The sequence below is a fragment of the Xenopus tropicalis genome, chromosome 1, assembly GCF_000004195.4.
Source record: "Xenopus tropicalis strain Nigerian chromosome 1, UCB_Xtro_10.0, whole genome shotgun sequence".
NCBI lineage: Eukaryota > Metazoa > Chordata > Amphibia > Anura > Pipidae > Xenopus > Xenopus tropicalis.
The window spans coordinates 8,180,700-8,199,012 of record NC_030677.2 but is presented as its reverse complement, the minus strand read 5'-3'; the positions used below and the strand labels follow the sequence as shown (position 1 = coordinate 8,199,012).

Here is an 18,313-nt window from a genome sequence, read left to right as displayed (position 1 = left end):
GGTTCCTTGCCTTTAGCCATGGCCTCCTCTGTCTGGTCTGTCTCACATCCTGCCCGGTCACTTCTGATCCAGTCCTCAGGTGCTCCTCCCAGGTTCTTCCCTCAGGTTCCTTTCCAGGTTGCTCCACCAGCCCACATTTATACACCTTTCAGCCACTGCCCCACATACCAACTGATCAGATGGAGGTTGATAAAAACCACACCTTGCCCATTGTTCAGTAACTGTTGAGTTTTATGGCTTCTTGCAGACGTACTGTCCCACCATCCACAGAAATACCCTTTGATATGGAGATTTGGCTTCGGGTGCAACTTGAAAAACTGGTTTATATTAATCATTAGAGCTACCCTCTACACAGTGTATATGTATAGAGACACACAAACATATATATATATAACTCTGCTGCACATTTATTAATATATATACAGTATATCACAAATAAGGCCACCCAAGATACACAATTTCTTACATCGTGCATCTGCACCATACTCGTTTTCACCCTCGTGAGCAGTTCTTCTTAGGCCATATGTTGTAACAGCAGATGATGGACTGTTACCAAAGACATGCACTTTCATGCGATATTCTATCACTTCACAGTTGTTGTGGTGCCAGAGGAAATTTCTGTGATCCTCTCATACGATAAAACAATGGAACATCTGCTGGATATCAGCCGTGATTGCAACTGGCTCCCTTCTGAACATCATGAGCACTCCCACAAGGTTGCTAGTTAGGTTGGGACCAGTGAGAAGAACATAATTGAGAGATATACCTTGATACTTGGCACTTGAGTCGAATACCACCCTGATTTGTTTTGGTTTGCGGGGGTGATACACGCCAAAGTAAGTTAGGTACCAACACTCATCATGTTCTTGTAGAGGTGGAGCTGGTTCTGTGTGATCATTTTCAATTATTTTCTTCATAAATGCGACAAAGTGGTCCTTCATTTCAGGCTTGCTTTTAAGAGTTCTCTGTAATGAGGTAAATCTGGAAATGGCTTGCTCACGATTGTTAGGCAGTTTGGTCCTGGTAGTGCAGAACGGTAAGGGTGCAACCCAACTGTTGGAATTATCTTTGAAGAATTCATTGTCCATTATTCTGATGAACTCTTTATCCTCAACGGAAGGTGCAATTTTGTTGTCATCATTTGTAGTATGAAATACCGTATTCCCAAAGCTGCCATCACAAGAAGTAGGAGGGACACTGGTTGCTGGGATCGTATCCTTAGTATTTTCTTTCACCTCAAAATGATGAGTGCATGGTCTGAAGTGAGTGGTGCGTCTGCTTCTCAAAATGTGAGTTTTAAAGGAGTCTACTTCAGACAGCCTGCGCATTTTGTCAAGGCACACATCACCCACTATTACCCAGCCTAAGTCAAGTCTTTGTGCATAGGGAGCATCATGAGGACCATTGCACTGTTGACGTACCTTATGGACCCTAAGAATGTCTCTACCCATTAAGAGCAGGATTTCAGCATCTTTGTCCATGGCAGGAATTTGGTTGGCCAGGTGCCTTAAGTGGGGTTGGTAGTATGCAGCTTCTGGTGTAGGAATCTCCTCCCTGTTATTGGGGATTTCATAACATTCAATTAACGTAGGTAAAGGTAGATGAATTTTACCTTTGATTGAAGAGACAACATACCTGTTAGCCCTTCTGCCCAGAGTCTCTATGCGACCAGCACAGGTATTGAGGGTATATGGTGATGCATCTCCTCTGATGTCGAAAATCTCAAAGAACTGTGGTCTTGCAAGAGATCTGTTGCTTTGGTCATCAAGGATAGCATAAGTCCTGATTGTTTTCTCTGGTTGTCCTTCAGGATATACTTGTACTAGGCATACCTTGGCACAGCATTTGGCACTGCAACCTTCCCCACAGACTTCACTGCATGAAGTTGAAATCTTTGTTGAAGCTGGAACATGCCCTTGTTCCTCCCCGCCATGATTTGAAACAGGGGTTGGAGGCTGCAGATTATCAGGAGGAGGAGTTGGATGCATTGCTGCAACATGCTTGTCGCTATTGCACTCTACACACTTAATAACCATCTTACAGTCTTTTGCAAAATGGTCTGAGGAAGCACAGCACTTATAGCAGACCCCACACTTTTGGAGAATCTCCTTGCGCTCCTGTAAAGACCTTGCTCTGAACCCACAACATTTTTTAAGTGGGTGTGGTTTCTTGTGAATTGGCCACTGACTGTTGGGATCCTCAGTTTTCCCAAAGGAGGAAGATTTGTCAGTGGAAGAGGTAGTGGCAGGAGGGACTTCTGTCATTCTGACTGACACTGTTCTCCGTATGTCTTTGTGTTTAGCAGCTGCATTGTCGTGCCTTGAAGATGATGAAGCAGGAGGGTTGGGCTCACTGAAGCTGAAACTGGGATCATTCTTGGTCCAGGCATATTCACTGATGAATTTGCAGAAGTATGAGAATGGAGGAAAATATACATTATATTGTTTCTCGTACCTTTAGCCCATTGTGGCCCATTTCTCTTGCAATCCATAAGGCAGCTTCAATACTACTGGGTTTACACCATGTGCAGTGTCCAAGTAGCAGAGTCCTAACAGGCGAGGATCTGCCTTAGCTAACTCTAGCTCCATCAGAAGGTCTCTAAGTTCTTGCAGCTTGCTGTCTGGCGTATAAAGGTGAGATGAACCAGGATAGAATGAAGTGGCATGAGCATTCAGCAGTGGTTTAGTCTCTAAGGCCTTTGCTGGCTGTAGCTTACTGTTGGAGTCCACCTGAGTGATGGTAGGAGGCAGTATTCTGTGCTATGTGACCTCATGTGTATAGCTGACCTGTTGCTGTGCCGGCATTTGCAGCTCTGCAGGTTGGACACTGTAAGGAACAGTGGTGTTAGAAGTGACAGGTATAAGAGACGGACCTGTACTGTGGGTTTCAGGGGTTGTCCCTGGATGTTGCAAGCTTGGTTCTTTGGCATTAAATGCATACTGGTTTAGTACATATTTACTTGTGCGTTCCACAGGATCTTAAGACTCTGCTGGAATGAGGCAGTCCTGATCATGTACTCCTCCCAGTGCTTGTTCAAGAACTTTTAACCTTGCAATAGCTGAAGCCTTTTCTTTCTCCATTTGAAGAATTTCTAATTCAGCTTCCATTTCTGCCTTTTTATGGGCAGCTTCTGCTTCTGCTTGCTGGCATGCGGCCTTAGCTTCCTTGTGTGCTGCCTCTGCTTTAAGACTTGCCTCTTTTTTAGCAAAGGAAACTTGCACCTTGGCTGCTTCTGCATTAGCACGGGCCTCTATAAGCTTGTCACTCAGGGTTGATTTCCTAGAGTGAGAGGGTTTAGAAGATCGGGATGTAAGCCTTGATGATGTGGATCTGTGAGACCTGGTCTCTTGCAGGTCTGCAATCCTGAGCTCTGCTTTCTCTTTAGCACCAGAAGGTCTCTTTCTTGATCTAAGGCCTCAGTTTTGCTTTGCTCTGCTAAGGATTCCACTATATTAGTGTCCCTTCAGAAAGAAATATACTTAGTAGACAGACGCTGATAGCGCTCATAGGTGGAAGATAAGCGATTTATACAGTCTCTTAAATCAGCTGCGTCATTATTAGAATGTGAAAGAACTGACATGCAGTGCACAGCTCTATTCCATAGGTCTAATAAACTGCTTGACAACTCATCCCTTGTAGCCTCATAGTTTTCTCTAGACCTTTGAGATGGTTTTATTATACGCTTGGGTCTGACACTTTGCTCTGCAGTATGTGTGGGGTTTTCTCCCTGGATGTCTGGGAGCTCTGGTTCATGGTGTACTTGCTCAGATTCACCAGAAAATGAATGCACAGAGCCTTGATGGGACATTTTGCACTTTTAGTGAAAAAAGGTTACTGTCTCTTTAAGAAGCTTATAGCAGTGGTAGGTGTGCAGGACAAACTGCAGTAGTGTTATAGCAGGACCCAGATAGTGTGTTTAGACTGTTATACAGGATATACGGCAGCTTAATATTCACAGGGTACAGACTGCACTTGTATAATCAGGTGCTTGCAGGGAGTTGTGAGCTGGCATTAAGCTTGGTTGCAGACTGAATATAAACAGCTGCCAGTGAGTGGGGACTTGATGGAACAGGCACTCTGACAGCAGGTTGTGGAATTATATTTCTTTTGACTATTCTGACTCTAATTGCTGTGATAATGGCTTAATTTCCCCTGAGCCCCCTCTCCCTGGGCCTGTATGGAGCTGGGCACAACCACCGTGGGCAATCTGTGCCAGATAGCAGAACCCACCAGACACTTGGAATCCACAAAAGGTTATTTATTTGTACTGAACTGACGTCACACATAAGGAAGGGGATGGGAGGGTCTACAGATGTAGAAATAAACAAGTTGTAATGCCACCTTGGTCACTAAGTGGAAGTGTAACAATGAAAATACATATAAACCATTAACTTTAAAACATAATATACAGTATCAACTGCTGGGGCAGCACAACCTGGATTCACTTTGAGATTCAACCACATTCTACTGGTTTGGGAAGATTTTGGAATATTCAGCTGAATGAAATTTAATTATTTTGTCAGATTTTTTTGAAAAAATAGAGAAACATGATGGAAGAACTCCACTGAAACTCCCTAGGGACACATGGATGATGCAGAACCGAAATAAACATGAAAACTCACAGGTAGAACCCGGATCCCGGAGAGAACTCAACAGAGGCACCCCACCCAGTTTTGTTCGGTTTTAGTTTGAGTAGTTATAATATCATCTTTTTTTCCCCATATATACATCTTTTGACTTTTACTTTTCACTTCCCAGCAGGTTGGGACTCCCCTACCATCCTTTCCCCCTTCCCCTCTCCTTTGCTAATAGAATGACACACAATGAATCATATCTGGTTGACAATTGCATACTTTATTGATGTAACCATATACAACTATATGAACCATTGATTACAATGCTATGTAACATGTCATGATCAATAAAAAAGTTAAAACTCAAAAAAAATAGAGAAACATTTTAGATTTTTCTCTTTAGTAACAATTGCCTTTTCGGGATTAAACTAAAGTCAAAAAAGAAATAAGGCTAGAAATGCTGTAAATTACAAACTGAATGTATAGCACCAGCCTTGATGTTCAACAGGCCTAAAAAGTTATAATTCATTCCTTCAAAGTTCTCTACAAGGGGTAGCCATTTTGACAGATTGTAAGACAATCTTTTAAAGGGACCCTAAAGCCTATAAAAGAATATAACAAGAAATGCTTGGCCATTGGCCCTTACTAGGGTTGGGGTCAGGACCAAGGAGGAAGTTGGGTTCAGGATGGCCAATATGTGGTATCCAAGGGGTTAAACAAGTCTCAGGTAGAATTTAGGCAAAAGTTTGTGGCAGGTGGAGGGCACAGAGCAGGAAGAGGAGGGAGGCCAGGGTCATCTCTTGTATGGAGAGCCAAATTATATAAAGATCCCTTATCTGGAAAAACCCAGAACGAAATTAAACTTGGATAAGAAGAGTGCCCACCGAGCCTGTCAAGGATTCAGTCTCATAAAGATGGTGATGTGGTGCAGTATGCCTTTTAGAAGATGTTACCACTCCTCTTAAAGCAAATAGCTCTCGGTTCCCAATGTAATAGTTCTGCTCAGAACTAGGGATGTAGCGAACCCGCGCAAAAATGTTCGCGAACCCGTTCGCGGACTTTCGCCAAAACTCGCGAATATTCGCGAACTTTGCGAACCCCATAGACTTCAATGGGAAGGCGAACTTTAAAACCTAGAAAAGCCATTTCTGGCCAGAAAAATGATTTTAAAGTTGTTTAAAGGGTGCCACGACCTGGACAGTGGCATGCAGGAGGGGGATCAAGGGCAAAAACTTCTCAGAAAAATACTTGTAAAAAAAACACCAAAAAAAAAGCGCCAAAAAAAAACCGCAAAAAAATAACGCCAAAAAAAAAAAAAAACCGCAAAAAAAATAACGCCAAAAAAAACCCGCAAGCTATTCCTATGTATATGCATAGGCGATAAAACGCGGCGGAAAAACGCGACGGGAAAACCAAGGCGAAAAAACGCGGTGCCAAAAAAAACGCGGCGAACCCAAAGTGCGCGCGAATTAGTTCGCCAGCGAACAGTTCGCTACATCTCTACTCAGAACAGGGACATTTCTTAGAACAATAGGCACATGAATGTAGTTTCCTATTTGATACTTTCCTTTGAGACAAAATGGCTGCAATGCTAGAATAAAGAAGGGCTGAAGAGGGTCAGGATGTCTGAGGACCACAACTAAAGCAAAAGATTTGAAAGCTCTCAAGGCTTGCAAGAACCAAGTGCTAGGTTGCCCACCTTTATAGATGAGAGCCAGGATAGGAGCTACTGTATGTGAAATAGAACCCCTTGATAAAATGCCTATAATAGTTGGAAAAGCCAATAAATCTCTATATGGCCTTGGTGTTGGTAGGAAGGGGCCACACCTATATTGCAGAAACTTTGGTTGGGTTCATCTCAAACCCTTCCTGAGAGATGGTATAGCCAAGGAAGGGAATCTTGGGGACTTTAAAAATGCTTTTTTTCAGTTTAGCATAGAAAAGAATTTTTCCTCAATCAAGAAAGGACTTCTCCCACCAGGGCTCTATATATAAATCAATGATCATGGAATGTCCCAGAAAATCTCTGAAGATGTCATTGACCAACTAATAGAATACAGCAGGGGTGTTGCAGAACCCAGGGCACTACCAGATACATATAATGCCTGTCTCTGGTGTTAAAGGCCATCTTACCCTCATCCCCCTCTTGAATATGAATCAAGTTGTAGACCCCACAGAGATCTCGTCTAGTGAAAACCCTAGCCCTGACAATTGGTCGAACAGTTCACAGATGAGGGCTAGGGAATAATGGTTCTTTTAATAGTTATCTTGTTGAGGCCCCTGTTATCGATACCTCCATCTTTCTTTTCTACAAAGAAGAATCCAGTCCCAGCAGGAGAGGTAGATGGCTGTATGGGGTGCCATACTCTGCCTGTGTGTGCCATACTCTGCCTGCCCTATGCTGCCTGTGTGTGCCATACTCTGCCTGCCCTATGCTGCCTGTGTGTGCCATACTCTGCCTGCCCTATTCTGCCTGTGTGTGCCATACTCTGCCTGCCCTACGCTGCCTGTGTGTGCGCCAGACTCTGCCTGCCCTATGCTACCTGTGTGTGCCATACTCTGCCTGCCCTATGCTGCCTGTGTGTGCCATACTCTGCCTGCCCTACCCTGACTGTGTGTGCCATACTCTGCCTGCCCTATGCTGTCTGTGTGTGCCATACTCTACCTGCCTGTGTGTGCCATACTCTGCCTGCCCTATGCTGCCTGTGTGTGCCATACTCTGCCTGCCCTATTCTGCCTGTGTGTGCCATACTCTGCCTGCCCTATGCTGCCTGTGTGTGCGCCAGACTCTGCCTGCCCTATGCTACCTGTGTGTGCCATACTCTGCCTGCCCTATGCTGCCTGTGTGTGCCATACTCTGCCTGCCCTACCCTGACTGTGTGTGCCATACTCTGCCTGCCCTATGCTGTCTGTGTGTGCCATACTCTACCTGCCTGTGTGTGCCATACTCTGCCTGCCCTATGCTGCCTGTGTGTGCCATACTCTGCCTGCCCTATGCTGTCTGTGTGTGCCATACTCTACCTGCCTGTGTGTGCCATACTCTGCCTGCCCTATGCTGCCTGTGTGTGCCATACTCTGCCTGCCCTATTCTGCCTGTGTGTGCCATACTCTGCCTGCCCTATGCTGTCTGTGTGTGCCATACTCTGCCTGCCCTATGATACCTGTATGTGCCATACTCTGCCTGCCCTATGCTGCCTGTGTGTGCCATACTCTGCCTGCCCTATGCTGCCTGTGTGCACCATACTCTCCCTGCTCTATGCTGCCTGTATGTGCCATACTCTGCCTGCCCTATGCTGCCTGTGTGCCATACTCTGCTTGCCCTATGCTGCCTGTGTGCACCATACTCTCCCTGCTCTATGCTGCCTGTATGTGCCATACTCTGCCTGCCCTATGCTGTCTGTGTGTGCCATACCCTGCCCTATGCTGCCTGTGTGTGCCATACCCTGCCCTATGCTGCCTGTGTGTGCCATACCCTGCCCTATGCTGCCTGTGTGTGCCATACTCTGCCTGCCCTATGCTGCCTGTGTGTGCCATACTCTGCCTGCCTTATGCTGCCTGTGTGTGCAATACTCTTCCTGTCCTATGCTGCCTGTGTGTGCCATACTCTGCCTGCCCTATGCTGCCTGTGTGTGCCATGCTCTGCCTGCCCTATGCTGCCTGTGTGTGCCATACTCTGCCTGCCCTATGCTGTCTGTGTGTGCCATACTCTGCCTGCCTTATGCTGCCTGTGTGTGCCATACTCTGCCTGCCTGTGTGTGCCATACTCTGCCTGCCCTATGCTGCCTGTGTGTGCCATACTCTGCCTGCCCTATGCTGCCTGTGTGCACCATACTCTCTCTGCTCTATGCTGCCTGTGTGTGCCATACTCTGCCTGCCACACTCTGCCTGCCCTACCCTGCCTGTGTGTGCCATACTCTGCCTGCCCTATGCTATCTGTGTGTGCCATACTCTACCTGCCTGTGTGTGCCATACTCTGCCTGCCCTATGCTGCCTGTGTGTGCCATACTCTGCCTGCCCTATGCTGCCTGTGTGTGCCATACTCTGCCTGCCCTATGATACCTGTGTGTGCCATACTCTGCCTGCCCTATGCTGCCTGTGTGTGCCATACTCTGCCTGCCCTATGCTGCCTGTGTGCACCATACTCTCCCTGCTCTATGCTGCCTGTATGTGCCATACTCTACCTGCCTTATGCTGCCTGTGTGCCATACTCTGCTTGCCCTATGCTGCCTGTGTGCACCATACTCTCCCTTCTCTATGCGGCCTGTATGTGCCATACTCTGCCTGCCCTATGCTGCCTGTGTGTGCCATACCCTGCCCTATGCTGCCTGTGTGTGCCATACTCTGCCTGCCCTATGCTGCCTGTTTGTGCCATACCCTGCCCTATGCTGCCTGTGTGTGCCATACTCTGCCTGCCCTATGCTGCCTGTGTGTGCCATACTCTGCCTGCCTTATGCTGCCTGTGTGTGCAATACTCTTCCTGTCCTATGCTGCCTGTGTGTGCCATACTCTGCCTGCCCTATGCTGCCTGTGTGTGCCATGCTCTGCCTGCCCTATGCTGTCTGTGTGTGCCATACTCTGCCTGCCCTATGCTGCCTGTGTGTGCCATACTCTGCCTGCCTTATGCTGCCTGTGTGTGCCATACTCTGCCTGCCCTATTCTGCCTGTGTGTGCCATACTCTGCCTGCCCTATGCTGCCTGTGTGTGCGCCAGACTCTGCCTGCCCTATGCTACCTGTGTGTGCCATACTCTGCCTGCCCTATGCTGCCTGTGTGTGCCATACTCTGCCTGCCCTACCCTGACTGTGTGTGCCATACTCTGCCTGCCCTATGCTGTCTGTGTGTGCCATACTCTACCTGCCTGTGTGTGCCATACTCTGCCTGCCCTATGCTGCCTGTGTGTGCCATACTCTGCCTGCCCTATGCTGTCTGTGTGTGCCATACTCTACCTGCCTGTGTGTGCCATACTCTGCCTGCCCTATGCTGCCTGTGTGTGCCATACTCTGCCTGCCCTATTCTGCCTGTGTGTGCCATACTCTGCCTGCCCTATGCTGTCTGTGTGTGCCATACTCTGCCTGCCCTATGATACCTGTATGTGCCATACTCTGCCTGCCCTATGCTGCCTGTGTGTGCCATACCCTGCCCTATGCTGCCTGTGTGTGCCATACCCTGCCCTATGCTGCCTGTGTGTGCCATACTCTGCCTGCCCTATGCTGCCTGTGTGTGCCATACCCTGTCCTATGCTGCCTGTGTGTGCCATACCCTGCCCTATGCTGCCTGTGTGTGCCATACTCTGCCTACCCTATGCTGCCTGTGTGTGCCATACTCTGCCTGCCCTATGCTGCCTGTGTGTCCCATACCCTGCCCTATGCTGCCTGTGTGTGCCATACTCTGCCTACCCTGCCTGTGTGTGCCATACTCTGCCTGTCCTATGCTGCCTGTGGGAGGTGAACCTGGCAGGGGGTTGTTCTGGGAGCTTGTTAGCAGTTGAAAATAACCATTATATGGTCCCTAATTATGTGCTGGGGGTTGCTGTGCTATCCACAGGAGGAATATGGATTTAAGGGTGTGTCTTAATATGGCATAATATAATTCTTTCACATATGAATGATAGTTGATATCCACGCAGTGAGGGCCAACCATTTGGGTTTTTGCTGCACTACCACCATTAACGTGGGCATGGTCTTGTGATAAAATGGGTGCGGTTTGAAGTGGGTGCAGTTTAAGAAAGGGGAGTGGTCAAAACTGGCTTCCATTAGCGGCCCTCCACTATGTATGCTAGAGAAATTCCGGCCCTCGGCACCACATAAGTTGCACAGCACTGTACTAAACAATCATCATGCTGGGAGAAAAGACAGTATTCCAGTACATATTGCAGCTGTAATAAACAAATAATTCTAGAAAAAAAAGATATCTGAATTTGTGGAGGAGCAGTGAAGAGTTCTAAACCTAAACCTTTAAATGCTCTAAGCGGCAGAAATAAATATTCCAGGTATTCATCGGTCACATTTTATTTCGATTCAAGTCTCAGAGGTGTGCTCTCTGCATCATGTGACCCAAAGCAGCAAAATGATTATTCTCTTTTCCTAAAAACACAACCTTCTCTGACTGTACCGCACTCCTTTCTTATATTCTCCGCCACATTCTGATGAATTTCCTGGCTGTTTCACTTGCATCAACATACAGACACAGTGGGAATTTAGAAACAGGATGTTATGGATTTACATCCCGCCCTTAAACCCTTTCACTGCCAGCTGATTTGTCATAAAAAAAGTCTTTCTATTTTGTGTTTTTTCCAAGAAAAAGTACATTTACTAATGTAAGCTTATAGTAAATTAGCCCTTTAATTACCACAAGCTACACCGTATTTTACCCAGGATGAGACTGTATCCTTCAGGGGTGAGCCCTCGCTTTGTATGGAGGCCAGGTGGATATGTGTTGTATTTCTCAATAAATGGGCGCCAGTGGTTCTTAACATTGAAACCATGAACTGTTTATTTACACAGCCACTTAGGAGTAATTACAGAATAGGCAGGCAGTAGCATTTCACAGCATAGGCAGTACTTACAAGAATATGTCACACTGACCCTTTAGCTGTAGGGCACAAGGGGTTAACTCCCAGCTTTCAGGTATATGCTTCCAGTGGAACCTGGGTGATCACTATCTAACCCTAGGTCTGTACACTGTTACCCTACTCTGGGCAGTATTACACCCGGCTTATAATGCCTCTACAATCCTGGTTGGAGCAAATGCGGCTCACTAAATAGCCCTGCCTGTCTATCACACCTAGTGTGATCTATAACAGGAACTGCCTATTCTTTCTAAAGCTACCTATTCAGAGTAGAGCTCTCCTCTTGTGGAGAGAGCTCCACAAAATGGCTTTTTGCCTCATGGCTGCTCAGCCTTTTATACCCACAGTGACACCCTATGGCCAAAGTGTGTAAATGCACAAGGGGTCATGCTATGACCCAGGAACAAGGGACTTACTTCCCATTACATTAAGGACCCTTATAGCTGTCTAGAGAACTAGGGGACCACAGAGTGGGAAAAGGCATAATTTACCAGTTCCCTACATTCTCCCCCTGGTGAAACTCTTACGTCCCGGCAAGAACATATAAGCACATATCAAAAACACAGTACATCCGCTTCAGTAACCTCTCCATAGGGTTACCAGGGTACAATGGTTTCTGAAATATAAAAACAAATTTGAACAAGAATCAATAATACAGAGGCATCATGTTAACAAGCCTGGCATGGGCATCAATTAAACTCGCCAAAGCATACGGTGGATTGGGATGACAGGGCACAGCATAACATGGTCTTCCCAAAGTGTCATAAGTAAACACTGGTGGAGGTCGCCTGATACGATCACCCCTTCTCACTTCTTCTGCCACTGGCTGACACAGCCCCGGGCCAGAATCAACGGGTGTGCTTGAGCTATTAGTCACCTCAGAAGCAGAAGCTATGTCTCCAATATCACTGGGCTGATATGAAGGGGAATTAACATTTAAACCACCCCTCTGTGGTAAACCTCCACCAGATGCCCGGACCGGCAACTGTCCAGAATCATCAGCCGGAACCGTGAACCAATCCTCATCAGTCACTTGTTCTCCTCTACCATTAGTAGGTACCTCTTCTCCACTAGATGCAGCATCACCCTCTTCATCCACGGAGGGAACTTGAGGTACCGGAAGCAAATGGTTGCGATGCCATGCCTTAACCTTGCCGTCCGGACCACGAACTTGATACACCGGAATATTTGGTAATTTACCTACCGCTTCGTACAAGTCCTTCCTCCAACGGTCTGCTAGCTTGTGTTTGGCAGTTTGACCCAAGTTGCGAAGGAGCACTTTATCACCCGGTAGCAATTCTCTGTACCGTACTCTAGAATCAAAGCGTCTCTTGTTCCCAGCATTTATTTTGGCTGTGTTCCCCTCAGCCAGACGATAGGCCTCTTTCAAACTTTCTCTAAGACGGGCCACATACTGATAATGCTCTTGTTGTCCTACTCCATCAGTGGATACACCCAGCTGTAAGTCAATTGGCAGTCGGGCCTCCCTTCCGAACATAAGGAAATATGGGGAAAACCCAGTAGAATCATGACGGGTACAATTATATGCATGTACCATTGCCCCTACATGTCGACTCCAAGACTGCTTGGCAGTAACAGACAGTGTACCCAACATATCCAGCAGAGTTCGATTAAAACGTTCAGGTAGAGCATCCCCCTCTGGGTGATAAGGCGTGGTACGACTCTTATCAATATTCAGCAGACTTAACAACTCCTTTATTAATCTGCTCTCAAAGTCACGCCCCTGATCGGAATGGATCCGATTGGGGAGCCCATAATGGACAAGGAATTTCTCCCAAAGTACCTTAGCTACTGTCACAGCCTTCTGGTCTTTAGTGGGATAGGCTTGTGCATAACGGGTATAATGGTCAGTTACTACCAGGACATTGCCTACACCACTGGAGTCACTGTCAATGCACAAAAAATCCATACATACCAGATCCAAAGGCCCAGTACTCTTCAAGTGTTCCATGGGGGCGGCCCGGGTAGGCAAAGTCTTTCTCTGCAAGCAAGGCACACACCTCCTGCAGTAGTCAGCAACTTCCTCCCGCATCCTAGGCCAAAAGAACCGGTCCTGCACAAGTCCATAGGTTTTCTCCACCCCCAAGTGTCCATGTTGGTCATGCAAACTCCGCAAAACGGCCCTCCGATAGGCCTGGGGAAGTACCAATTGCCTTCTTCCTGGGTGATCATGAAAGAGATGGATCCCATTTAAAATCTCCAATTTGTTCCACTCTTTTAGGAAGAAGGTACTGTCTTTTGGTATGGCACCCCTCATTTATTTAGAATCCCCTCGGGAAACAGCCTCCCGCACATGACGAATCACCGGATCTCTTTTCTGTAGCCGGATCATGTCTCGGGCCCTCACTTGAGAGTTCTCCGGCACTCCCAAAACAGTAGGGTAACAGTACATAGCAGGAACAGAGTCTGCTCCACCGCCTAGTGAATCTACTGCTCGCAGCTCAGAGAAGGCTATACATTCCCCTTGTACAGCAGCTGTAGCACAGTGAGTGGATACAGCAGGGCCAGGAAACTCTTCCCACTCTTCCTCCTCCAGCTGAGGAGGGAGACCTGGGCGCCTAGAAAGGGCATCGGCCCCTACATTCCTCGGGCCAGGTTTGTATTTTAAAGAAAACTGGTAATTAGACAGTGCAGCCAACCAGCGATGACCAGTCGCATCCAATTTGGCAGTAGTCAAAATATAAGTCAATGGATTATTATCAGTCCGTACCTCGAACTGAACCCCATAGAGGTAGTCATGTAGCCTCTCAGTAATAGCCCACTTTAAGGCCAAAAATTCCAGCTTGTGTACAGGATAGTTCCTTTCACTGGAACTAAGACTCCTACTAACATAAGCAACCGGCTTCAACCCGGCAGGATACTCCTGATGGAGAATACCTCCTAGCCCTTCATAGCTGGCGTCTACATGTAGGACATACGGCCGCTTCGGATCAGCATAAGCAAGCACTGGCGCCTCAGTGAGCTTTTTCTTTAGTGTTTGAAAGGCGTCTTCACATGCTGGGGTCCACTTGTCATGGAAAGGAATAGTCGTAGCATGACAGTCTTTAGAGTCACTCCCCTTTAACAGCTCATTCAAGGGATATGCGATCTTGGAGTAGCCCTCTACAAACCTCCGATAATAGCCACAAAACCCTAAGAATGATCTCAGTTCTGTTAAATTAGTGGGGTTAGGCCAAGTCAGTACAGCAGCCACTTTCTCTGGGTCCGTAGCAATCCCTTCTGCGGACACAACATGCCCTACAAAGCGCACAGATTTTCGTGTGAATTTGCACTTGTCAAGGGAAAGTTTGAGCCCTTCCTCTCTAAGGCCCTCAAGTACATTGAACAAGCGACTATCATGTTCTTCCACAGTAGAGCCAAAAACGATAATATCGTCTAGATACACTATACATTGCCTTGGCGTTAAATCACCCAGCACTTTTTCCATAAGGCGCTGAAATGTTGCCGGTGCCCCACTTATGCCCTGGGGCATGCGGGTGAACTGATAGAATCCCAAAGGGCAGATAAAAGCAGTCTTTTCTTGATCCTCCACACTCATAGGTATTTGGTAGTACCCAGACCGCAGGTCCATTACCGAAAACCAAGCACTACCATGAAGGGCATCAAGAGCCTCATCGATACGGGGCAAGGTGTACTGGTCAGGGATGGTGCGTCTGTTCAGGGTTCTGTAATCCACACATAGCCTAACACTGCCGTTTTTCTTCCGGATAATGACTATGGGGGAGGCATAGGGACTTCTTGACTCCACGATAATGTTTTGTTCCTTCATTTTCTTTAAGTAGTCCCGCACATCATCAAGGTCTCTTGGGGGTATTCGCCGAGACCGCTCCCTAAATGGAGTGTGATCTTTCAACCGAATATTGTGCTCAGCATGTTTGGCACACCCCACATCCATGTCGTCAACTGAAAATACATCACTGTATTTAGCCAATTTCTTTTCCAACATTTGCTGGTGTTCTGGGGAGTCATCAGAGTCCTTCAGGTTAAACTTTAATTGAGTATCAGGTTTCCCCAACTGAGCAGGGAAAGAGTCTAGACACTCCACAGGATAACAGTGGGCTACAGTGTGCCATGCAGGAATTACCACTGAATGGGAGGTGATATTCCTCACCGTTACCACATCAGTCCGGGGGCATTTATAACGGTAGTCCTTTCGTTCTGGAATTACCTCCCAGCCTTGTCGGATAGCTTCCTGAGGATCAGTCTCTAGCAGGAAGAAGCTACCACTGGTCGCTGGCACAATTTCCACATAAACTTGAAGACTTTGCTCTCCCCCTGGTGGAATCTCCACCGGGCGCCAAGGATTCCCTACACAGCCTCCCGGCGATTCAGGGGCAAATGTCTGACATATTTCCTGCAGCTCCGGAGTTATCGGCAATGCAGTCAAAGGAGTCCCTTCTCTTGGCTGGAGAAATTTAATGAAGGCTTCTTCCACTGCTTTCACATTGGAGCCAACAATCACAGGAGCTGAATTCTTGCCGGCGGTGAGAGGGCTCACATAAGCAATAACTTTAAGTGGGGGCTCACTGTCTCCCACCAGGCCAGGGATATGCAACTGCACTTCCAAACATCCGTCCATGTAGACAGGATTTTCTCCCACTCCATAAACAGGCACAAGACCCACAGGCTGTAAAGGGACATGGCTGAGGTACTGCTGATAGAAGGGCCGGTATATAATAGTCAATTGAGAGCCAGTGTCAAATAAAGCAGTGGCTGGAACACCATTTACTAGGAGGCTAAAGATGCACCTGCGCCCTATACCAGGTAGACTCCTGGGCCAGGAATTCTTTACAAGTCTCCTCCTTTTCTTGGGGAGCTGTCCCACATTACTATGAATATCTGGCTGATTAGCTGGAAGAGGGCACTGATGAACCCGATGCCCGGTCTGTCCACAACAGTAACACTCTGATCGTGCTGAGGGGCCAACATAATTATGCGCTTTATACTTGGGAGACTTGGGGGAGAAGCCCTCTTTCTTTCCCAGCTGTCCCATAGATTCTCCTTTTATTGACTTCCTGGGAGAGGAGGTAGAGCCTTCCTCAGCTTTGGCTGAATGGGAGAGGTATCTGAGTTCAGCCTCCTGTTCCTTCACCTTACTCATAAGCTCACTTAAGGCAGGGGGTGACCCATGGCGATACATTATACGCAGTTCAGTGGCCACCGGATGTCCTCCTAACATCCCATACATGAGCTGATTTCTCCTTTTTTCATTTACCTCAGCAATAGTAATTATATTCTTAGATACCAACTTCCACAAGGCATCTTCCAATCTTTTAATAAAGGCTGAAATATCCTCTCCCTCTCTCTGCTTCAAACTTTGGAACATATGAAGCCAGGTGTGAGGATTGTCACAGGTACCATATACATCCTCTAGCGCCCTTAAACAGTCTCTAACTGAAGCGTCAGGGTGGGCTTTGCAAAACATCTTTACCACTCGGCTAGCAGGGGGAAGCAGATTTTCAGTTAGCCTAATCTTTTTCTCCCTCTCTGAGCAGGGGCATTCTTCTATCATTTGGATAGCAGCTTCTTCCCATTCCTCAAACTCCTGCTCTCCCTCAGGGACAGGGGCCATCCCTGAGAAAACCTTCAGCTTTGGGTATTTAGTCTTTGCTACCACAACGGTCTGAGGACTATAGTTTGTGAGAGGGCCAGACTCTCTTATTTTCATTCGCTCCACACCCTCTGATACTGCCATGGGTGTCGGTGCTTCCACTTTCACACCACCCTTCTCTGTCTCAGACCTGCATCGCTTGGAGTATACAACCGGGCAGCCATCAGGAAAGGCACCCTCTGGGAAAATAGTATGGGGCCCTGTGTTATCAAACACATCCCTCGGAGCCCTATATAATAATGTTAAACACCCCTTTTTTCGTGATGTCAGCAAGCCGATAAGAGCCGGACAACTTGTCATAACTTTCCACATTTTTATCGACAAGGTCCAAGGGTTTGTCCCTGTGTACTCGGTCCACAGCAAATGCTTGCCGTGGATTTATTTTCTCATACACTGCCCATTCATATACTTCACGGTGCTCTATCATGGTCATGTCATCCATTTCACTTCCTATCTCAGGGTTTTTCTGCTCTGCCTCCATTGTACCTTAATTATTAGTAGACGTGGCGTGCGGAAACTAAGAACCACAGAAGTTTCCTGCCAGCGTCTTTCTCACAACACAACACCTGGTACAGGCCCCACTTTGGCCGCGCCAAATGTAAGCTTATAGTAAATTAGCCCTTTAATTACCACAAGCTACACCGTATTTTACCCAGGATGAGACTGTATCCTTCAGGGGTGAGCCCTCGCTTTGTATGGAGGCCAGGTGGATATGTGTTGTATTTCTCAATAAATGGGCGCCAGTGGTTCTTAACATTGAAACCATGAACTGTTTATTTACACAGCCACTTAGGAGTAATTACAGAATAGGCAGGCAGTAGCATTTCACAGCATAGGCAGTACTTACAAGAATATGTCACACTGACCCTTTAGCTGTAGGGCACAAGGGGTTAACTCCCAGCTTTCAGGTATATGCTTCCAGTGGAACCTGGGTGATCACTATCTAACCCTAGGTCTGTACACTGTTACCCTACTCTGGGCAGTATTACACCCGGCTTATAATGCCTCTACAATCCTGGTTGGAGCAAATGCGGCTCACTAAATAGCCCTGCCTGTCTATCACACCTAGTGTGATCTATAACAGGAACTGCCTATTCTTTCTAAAGCTACCTATTCAGAGTAGAGCTCTCCTCTTGTGGAGAGAGCTCCACAAAATGGCTTTTTGCCTCATGGCTGCTCAGCCTTTTATACCCACAGTGACACCCTATGGCCAAAGTGTGTAAATGCACAAGGGGTCATGCTATGACCCAGGAACAAGGGACTTACTTCCCATTACATTAAGGACCCTTATAGCTGTCTAGAGAACTAGGGGACCACAGAGTGGGAAAAGGCATAATTTACCAGTTCCCTACACTAAGTTTTACTGTTTGTAGAAGCCCTGATTCTGCTGAATCCAACAATACCAAATACATATTGGTAACCCACTTTCCTTGCCCAATAGACACCCCAATAACAAATCAACTGTAGAATTATGGGCCAAATAAATTGAATTCTATCCCAGTCCACAAACACCAAGCCTTATAGCTTAGGAAAAGAATTT

General features: G+C 47.0%; 1 protein-coding gene across 1 annotated transcript; it reads right to left on the bottom strand.

The window, feature by feature from the left end:
- Positions 1 to 2,978: 2,978 nt before the first annotated feature.
- LOC116411595 lies at positions 2,979 to 16,667 on the bottom strand. The gene is made up of 4 exons (XM_031904145.1): positions 13,461 to 16,667; positions 11,953 to 13,322; positions 11,669 to 11,757; positions 2,979 to 3,279 (listed from the first exon to the last, which is right to left on the bottom strand). Exons 1-4 carry the CDS (start codon positions 16,585 to 16,587, stop codon positions 2,979 to 2,981), a joined length of 4,887 nt encoding a protein of 1,628 aa, XP_031760005.1. The 5' UTR covers positions 16,588 to 16,667.
- Between the last annotated feature and the right edge of the window lie 1,646 nt (positions 16,668 to 18,313).